The sequence below is a fragment of the Oncorhynchus mykiss genome, chromosome 1, assembly GCF_013265735.2.
Source record: "Oncorhynchus mykiss isolate Arlee chromosome 1, USDA_OmykA_1.1, whole genome shotgun sequence".
NCBI classification, from domain to species: domain Eukaryota; kingdom Metazoa; phylum Chordata; class Actinopteri; order Salmoniformes; family Salmonidae; genus Oncorhynchus; species Oncorhynchus mykiss.
In genome coordinates, this window is record NC_048565.1 from 23,852,947 (window position 1) to 23,861,730 (window position 8,784).

The 8,784-nt window shown below is 40.1% G+C and overlaps 1 protein-coding gene across 2 annotated transcripts in view; it reads right to left on the bottom strand.

Annotated features, from left to right (window-relative positions):
- LOC110511130 (zinc finger CCHC domain-containing protein 14) overlaps positions 1 to 8,083 on the bottom strand; it is a 39,374-nt gene extending 31,291 nt beyond the window's left edge. The window contains exon 1 of one of the 2 annotated variants that reach the window (XM_036972417.1): positions 6,537 to 8,083. In XM_036972417.1, coding sequence (XP_036828312.1) covers positions 6,537 to 7,154 — 618 coding nt within the window. In that variant the 5' untranslated portion in view covers positions 7,155 to 8,083. Of the gene's footprint in view, positions 1 to 6,512 lie in introns of both variants that reach the window. The other variant, XM_036972413.1, reaches the window with a different exon arrangement.
- Positions 8,084 to 8,784: the final 701 nt, after the last annotated feature.

Here is an 8,784-nt window from a genome sequence, read left to right on the forward strand (position 1 = left end):
CCTGCCGCTGAAAAACATCTCCACAGTATGATGCTGCCATCACCATGCTTCAATGTAAGGATGGTGCCAGGTTTCTTCCAGACGTGACGCTTGGCATTCAGGCAAAATAATTCAATCTTGTTCTCAAGGATGATCAATCGAAACAGGATGCACCTGCGCTCAATTTAATGTCTCATAGCAAAGGGTCTGAATACTTATGTAAATAAGGCATTTCTGTTTTTTATTTTTTATACATTTGCTAAAATTTATAAAAACCTTTTTTTTGCTTAGTAATTATGGGGTATTGTTTGTAGATAGATGCAGATTTGTTTTTAATATACATAACAAAATGTGGATCAAGCGAATACTTTCCGAATGCACTTTACAGGTACATCCTTGATGAGAGCATGCTTCAGAGTGCAAACGACCTTAAACTGGGAGGGTGAAGATTTGCGTTCCAACAGGACAATGACCCCAAGCATACAGCCAACGCAACACTGGAATGGCTTCAGAACAAGAATGTGAAAGTCCTTGAGTCACCCAACCAAAGCCCATACTTGAATCCTGTTGAAAATCAGTGGAAAGACTTGAAGATTGCTGTTCACCGCCACTCCCCATCTAACTTAACAGAGCTTGAGAAAATCTGCAAGGAATAATTGAAGAAAATCCCCAAATCCAGATGTGTAAAACGTATACAGACACACCCAAGACTCAAAGCTGTAATCACCACCAAAGGTGCTTCTACAAAGTATTGACTCAGGGGTGTGAATACTTACAGTACCAGTAAAACGTTTGGACACACCTACTCATTCAAGGGTTTTTCTTTACTTTTACTATTTTCTACATTGTAGAATAATAGTGAAGACATCAAAACTATGAAATAACACATATGGAATCATGTAGTAACCAAAAAAGTGTTAAACAAATCTAAATATAATTTAGATTTTAGATTCTTCAAACTAGCCACCCTTTGTCTTGATGACAGCTTTGCACACACTTGGAATTCTCTCAACCAGCTGAGGAATAAGGAATAACTTTATACATGAGGAATAACTTTCCGACAGTCTTGAAGGAGTTCCCACATATGCTGAGTGCTTGATGGCTGCTTTTCCTTCACTGTGCAGTCCAACTCATCCCTAACAATCTCAATTGGGTTGAGGTTGGATGATTGTGGAGGTCAGGTCATCTGATGCAGCACTCCATCACTCTTCTTCTATGGTCAAATAGTCCCTACACAGCCTGGAGGTGTGTTTTTGGTCATTGTCCTATTGAAAAACAAATGATTGTCCCACTAAGCGCAAACCAGATGGGATGGCGTATCGCTGCTGAATGCTGTGGTAGCCATGTTGGTTAAGTGTGTCTTGAATTCTATATAAATCACAGACAATGTGACCAGCAAAGCACCCACACATCATCACAACTCGACAGAAAATGTCTGTATTGACTGACCTTCATGTCTTGAAGTAATGATGGACTGTTGTTTCTCTTTGCTTATTTCAGCTGTTCTTGCCATAATACGGACTTGGTATTTTACCAAACAGGGTTCAGTTTTGACTTAAATCTGCTTGAAAATCTACAGTTGAAGTCGGAAGTTTACATACACCTTAGCCAACTACATTTAAACTCAGTTTTCCACAATTCCTGACATTTAATCCTAGTAAAAATTCTGTACCCCTACCTTGTCACAACACAATTGATTGGCTCAAACGCATTAAGAAGAAAAGACATTCCACAAATACATTTTTAACAAGGAACACCTGTTCATTGAAATGCATTCCAGGTGACTACCTCATTTTCTACCTTCATTTAACTAGGCAAGTCAGTTAAGAACAAATTCCTATTTTCAATGACGGCCTAGGAACAGTGGGTTAACTGCCTTGTTCAGGGGCAGAACGACAGATTTGTACCTTGTCAGATTTTTACCTTGTGTCATATTGCACAACTTGGATTCGTAACATATCATACAAATTGCAAAATTCGAAACATATCACATGAAATAGACGACGTAGTACCAGGGCTCTAAATAAATTCATTGGTAGGTAGGAGCACCAGAAAATGTTTTACTTTATTTTTTACTGCAAATGACTGTCCTATCGTTCTTAATTGTCATCCGTTGTTACTTTGATGATGTAGAACGCATCACTAGAGAGTGGGCAAGACATTCAAATAAAAACATATTTTAATTATTGTATTCAAAAGTGCAACTGCAAACATATTTACATAGGTGATTAGTTTTGGACAAACAAATGTAATATACAAAACAGAACATTGATTTGGTGCAAAAGTGAAACAACAAACATATTTATACAGGTGATTAAAACATAACCTTTATTGTATTTAAAAGTCCAACCACAAACTGTTATGATATACTGCATTCGGCTAACAGATTGTATAATTTTTTATTTTTCTAACTATGTAGCTAATAATAGTAATGTAACATGCTGACTATGAACTGATACGTGGATACTGAAATAAATGTTCAGTCTCCAGTCACATGAACAAATCAATTTCTTTGATCTAGAATCTACCTTATAAAACGACTTTATTTTAGGGTTAGAGTTTAGGGACGTCCCAAGGATGGTGCCAATAAACCTTGTTCCATATGTCGGGTTGATTTGAAATCGACTATTTTTCTGGGTGAGTAACATCAGTCTGAATTTGGTGAAGGCCATCTCCTCTTTGGCAATGTGGTAAACGGTGATACATTTCATCTCTAGGTCAGTTAACCTGTTGACCAGCTTGGCTGTCAAATACGGCTGGTAGACATAGGTATGTTGCTCCAGCCCCTGCCCCGATGTACTTGTCCCGGCACTTGATGTGCTTTTGGCTTAAAGTTATATTTTAGCAAAAACTTGTGTTTTAGGTTGTGGCAATTAAGTCCTCCCTGCTGCTATTACTCCACGCGTTTTACAGTACTCACATAACATTGTGCTCACAGAACATTGTGCAGCAACCCCTCTAGAAACATGTAGATATTTTTATTTTTCTGAGGAGTTGGTCCAGTAGCAGCATCTGCTACATTGTCCTCATCATCATCTTCTTCTGGTTGTGGTTGATCATTTCATCATTTGTTAAAGAAAGCTTCAATTGTTCTTAACTGACTCGCCTAGTTAAATAAAGGTACAATTCCACGCGTTGTTCTTGCTAGCTATCTTGCTAGCTAATGCCATTAATTAGCTGACAGAAAAGGGTGGCACAGTTCTGGGGGAAGAATTCTGCGAAAAGGGTTGTGACTGGTGTTTGATTGGTTGAATTAGCTGCATTTAAACATTTGTAGCATTATGATTGGTTATGATTTGTAAACAATGTTTCAGTCTGTCTTATTTGAGCAGTGAAGAGAAGAGTATTGCAATTAAATATTTTTAGGCATTGCTTTTTTATTGGATTTTTTTTTTTGCTCCCAAAATAAAAGTCCTGTTCGCACAGCAACATTTTGGACACACTTTTGAGCCCTGTGTAGTACACAAGTGGATGACTTAGTACAAAAAAACTGATACTGAAATTGTACAAAAGTTTGAGAGTGCATCTTTAAGTGAAGAAAAGCTGTCATTAGTAAGGTAGCCACAAATACGGCAGCTGATTCTCACAATATTATAGCTCTTTTGCAGTATCATATAGTCTATATTGATTTATACGTTATGGCCATAGACGGTGTGTGGTTGTGACACACTGAGCAGGTGTCTGTGCTGCTTGCTCTGTGATTAGGTATCATGAAAGGCTGTCAAGACAGCTAGGGGAGAGTAATAGCCACTGCACTCTGAACTAGGGTCCTGTATTTTGGTTAATCATGTCACATGACCTGGATTTTTATTAAAGGTTTTTCAACATACTGTCTTATTTTCTTTTTCTTTCAGATGGTCCAGCACCATCCTCAGATAATTGCTTTCATTTTTGGTTCAATTCTAATTTCTGTCAAATGATCAAATCTACGTCATGTGACATGATAAACCAAAACACAGGGCTGCATATAACTAACTAGTTTCCTGGAAAGGAGAGACGTTTTAAAAATGTCTTAGCTAAGGTTGTGCAGTCCAAATATCTTCATTCCAGCCAAATATTTTTTATGTATTTTGCATATTTCCTCTTTGAAGCCCTGTAAGTGGTGAGGCTGATGTGTATAAGAGCAGAGGTAAAACAGCACACATGCTCAACCAAGCAGCAACAGCAACACACAGACGAGCTCTGAAACCAATTAAGCGTTCTTTACAGTGTGCTACTGCCACATCCGCATCCATTCCTGCCAAATCTGCTCTTTTTCTCAGGGGAAAGGGAAGGTCCTGCTGCTAGGAGAGATGCTAGCTGCCTGGGCTAGATTTAGAACTGAAATGGACATGGCAGTAGCACAGGTCATGGCAGATGAAACACCACTAAGAAGTGTGTGTGGTTTAGCTATGTTTCATGTCTGATCGGGGTTAGGGTTAACGTAAATGCTTCTCCAAACAGTCAGAGAGAGCAGCAGTGAGACTAGAGCTTCCTGGTGATTCACTGGAGGGTTGAGTCTCTCTCACACAGGATTGATTTCAGCATTGAGAAATGTGCTGACCTGCACTTAATGGAGGCCAAGACCAACAAAACACTAAATACAACCAAGCGCCTTCCTTTGAGCTGCCAGGGTACTTTCCCCTCAAACACATGTTTGAACAGCCCTATGTGTTTGCTGGGTGTCTCTGATTCAACACATTGACAAACAGGCACTTGTAATGATCCTGCCTTTGTTTAAGAATAGAAAAAAGTTAACCTGTGTCTGTGTGCCAATGTATTCAAATCTAATTGAAGTAGTAAGGTTAACTTTTCTTTTGAAGCATTACATTTAGCCTTTTATGTGTTCTTCATTCTTTCTCTCTCAAACAAACACACATACATATACACACACACAAAACACACACTGTAATATTGTAAATAGAAGGGTAATGACATTTCCAGATGTTTCTTGAGGTGTTTATTTTATCAACAATAATATTCCTGATGCATGACAAAATACCCTTAAAATGGCATAATATCATTTATACCTTTTTGCAATAAATGTCACAATCCTAAAAGCAAAGAAAGCTGTATATTTTGTTAACAAGGTTTCATAATCCCACATTGCTGTGTTAACATCTGGTTGTCCAAAGAGGTAAAAAGTCATGCTGAATCTACAGACAGAGTGTATGAGTGAATGTTCAGGACACCAATGGTTGAGGACAACAGACAGATATGCCCCTGGGGGGACCAGAAAAAAAGCATGTTTGTTTAGTTCAATTAGTTCCTTTTAGGCCACATTTGTTAGTAGTGGGAAATTCCATGATAACAGAATGACGCTCAGACTCAGATAGTTCACGTCGAAATGTATGTCAAACCAAAACCAATAATTGCAAAGTTAAACAAACCATACAACTATTATGTACCAGGACCACTTCAAAAAGTGTCCATGAAGACTTAACAAAAACACACTTGAAGAACAGCGCAGATGCACATTTTGATAACAGAATGTCGTTTTGTGCTGTTTGTGCAGTCATTGTGTTACCAAACTTTGCATCGGCACTGTTCTGCAGGTAGCCTTGTGGTTAAGAGTGTTGGGCCAGTAACTGAAAGGTAGCTGGTTCGATTCACCGAGCTGACTAGGTGAAGAAATTGCTCCTGTAAGTTGCTCTGGAAAAGAGTGTCTGCTAAATGACAAAAAAAATAGTAAATGTGTTTTTGTCAAATTTACTGTAGAAATTATTAAGTCGTCCTTGTGCATTAAGTTAAATGGTTTGTTTAACTTTGCAATCAGTGGTTTTTGTTTGACACACATTTTAAAGTCAACTATCTGAGTCTCGGCATCATTTCTGTTATCGTAGAATTGCCCTAGTATGTCTCAACATGACCTAGAAATGGGGGTAGGGCTAGAATGTTATCATTCTCTTCCTACTTTTGGAAAAACCCACACAAGTAAAAGGTGTAGGCGTATTAGCGTAATTACAGTGTAACAACAATCTATTCTCAATCAGTTATAAATAATGTAGGCCAACAGTGTATGTACAAAAAAATGTCCCCTCGTTTGATCATTTCATCCAAAAGAGGGTACGATAGCTGCCTGTACCACAAGATGCATCACTCCCAGAACCAGAACAGTGTAGGGAGCTGTTGAATGATTCTGGTTAGCCTCCTAGCACTGACACTCACTAACTTTTTGGCTTGTTAGGTACACTCTTAGAAAAAAGGGTTCCAAAAGGGTTCTTCGGCTGTCCCCATGGGGGAATGCCTTTTGGTTCCAAGTAAAAAATATTTTCGGTTCCAGGTAGAACCATTTTGGGATCCATGTTGGGGTCTACATGGAACCCAAAACGGTTCTACTTGGTACCAAAGGGGTTCTACCTGGAACCAACAAGGGTTCTTCAAAGGGTTCTCATATGGGAACCCTTTTAAGATCTAGATAGTACCTATTTTCTACAAGTGTAGGCTATCCTAGAACTTTGTGTTTTGGATGGTTGCTCAAACTTGTAAGTGGCACAATACCATTCATATATCTGGCCATCAAGTGACAACAGGGAGGACAATATATTACCTACCTTATGAGAACATGGACACCCGACCTGACAGGAGTCGAGGGTGGGCGCAGTGATGTAGGTTGGGATGTTAGTGGCGGGAGACAGGGTGTCCAGCGCTCCAGTCCCGTCGCAGCCACCAGTCCCGGGCTGCTGCTCTCCACAGGTGACCTGCAGGATCTCCTGGATCTGGGTCAGCTCCTGTCTTAGCACCTGCTTCTGATGAAAGCTGAATGCCGGGTGATTGGATGCCATGGTGAAGAGGAGAAGGAACTGCTCATCCGTTTGTCCATCGTTGAGCTGCAGGCCGTAGTTGTTTATGATGCTGTCGATGTGCGTGAGCGTTCGGAAGAGAACACCCGCAGCCTCTCGATTGTCGGAGCTGAGAAGTGCAAGGGAGATAAGCAGCTTGCTCCTCACGACCTCGTCCGTGATGTTGGTAAGGTTCGAGAGGTCAGCGGGGTTGTTGGCTTTGATCTCGGCATCCCTGAGGGAGTGATAGTCCTTGCGGGCTAAATCTTCCAAGCACGACCCGAGGAAGCGTAGTTCGATGGGAACACAGAGGTCCAAAAGACCACAAATGAACTCAGCTCTCTGGGCCGAGTTCAATATCGAAAACCAGCGGTAGACCCCTTCCCTTTGAACGGAGCATCGATTTTCAACCATTTTAAAATCGACTCATACGTTTAAACATGGATTATTTTGTTGATTGCGATTAGGCCTAACAATAATAAAATGGTAATACAAAAATTAGTCAAGACAAACCTCCATTTACGGTACAAGTAGCCTAACCTTTAAACAGAGAGCGTGCAGAAACCTGCCTGAACAGTTAGTAAACGTCCACCTGGATCAATGACGCTGGTTATTTGGTTGACAATAATCGTATTCAATGTAGACTATCCACGACCATGAGTTTTCGGGAAAATAAATTACAGCACGTCGTCTTTCTTTGTTTACAGGCCAGTTGCGACATTGTTGAAATATGTAACCAAAGCGATAATCACTTGAAAGTCTATAAACAAAAGCATGAGTAGGGTTACTGTACTGCGAGGCTCAGCGTAGTATCCAGTCATCCAGGCTTTCTCGACCAACCCTCCGAGGTCCCCACGTCAGTCGATTATGGAACAAGTACTACATGAAGTAGATTTAAATAACAAAACACCATATGAGTATTACACACATAGATCATTTACTTCCAGTGTAAGAAAATCATTTTCGATGGGAATCCGCACGGTATTCGTTGAAATTCTGAGTGTCTGCCAATAAAGAAGACCATAAACTGCATGTAGCCTATAAACTATAGCCAGTAACATAGGGGTTAAAGTTTAAACGCAAACGATTCAGTTAAATCCTATTGGTCGTAAACTTAAACAGGGACGCGTTTATATTCGTTCCAGACGAATAACAACAATTGGCGCTTTCAAAACAACTGGGAACTCGGAAAAAACGAGGTCAAATCATGACGTCAGATATCTTCAGGTCGGAAAGCCGGAGCTCTAGAAATATGCCAGAGTTTCCGACAGCGAATTCCGAGTTGGATGACCGTTCAAAACTTTTTTCCCAGTTGGAGATTTCCCAGTTCTCTTGAACGCACTGAAGTCGGAGATTTTCGAGTTCTGAGTTCCCAGTGGTTTAGACCTATCCTTTTTATAAAGACCCCATAGCTGTTTTGAAATGCAATTCAAGTAATACCCCCCCCCCCCCCCCCCCCATTACATCCTGTCATATCCCTGAAATCGCGAAAAACAGATGTTGGGTAACTTTGGTGCTTTAAAGACAAGTGTGAATTTAGGGGAAACGAGATCAAATCATGATGTAAGTCATCTTCAGGTAGTAAAGTCTGAGATCTAACAAGATGCCAGAGTTTCCGGCTTGCAATTCCGAGTTGGATGACCGTTCAAAATATTTTCCCAGTCGAAGCTCGTTTTTTATTCGATTTCCCAGTTGTTTTGAACGTGACATTATTCCAAACTGCCAGCTAAACCCATCAGCTAAAAACATACACGTCGATTGGGTGTACTACAGCTTGTCAGTAACCCCAGCTGCTGGTGTGATTGGTCAGAAAAGTATCTGCACTAGCCTACACATCTTTTTCACATGCGCTCATAATATTTACGTCTCCGATTTGGTAAACGAGAATGTACTTTGTAAAGCGCAAGTCAATCTCTAAAGTGTATGAGTTGAAGAAGTTGATTGTTTTTAAGACAGACACATATGTCATAATTTGTCTTCAAATGTCTTTTCAAAATGATATTAGTGTAAGAGGAGCAGCAGAAGAGTGAAGTTTGTGAATTTC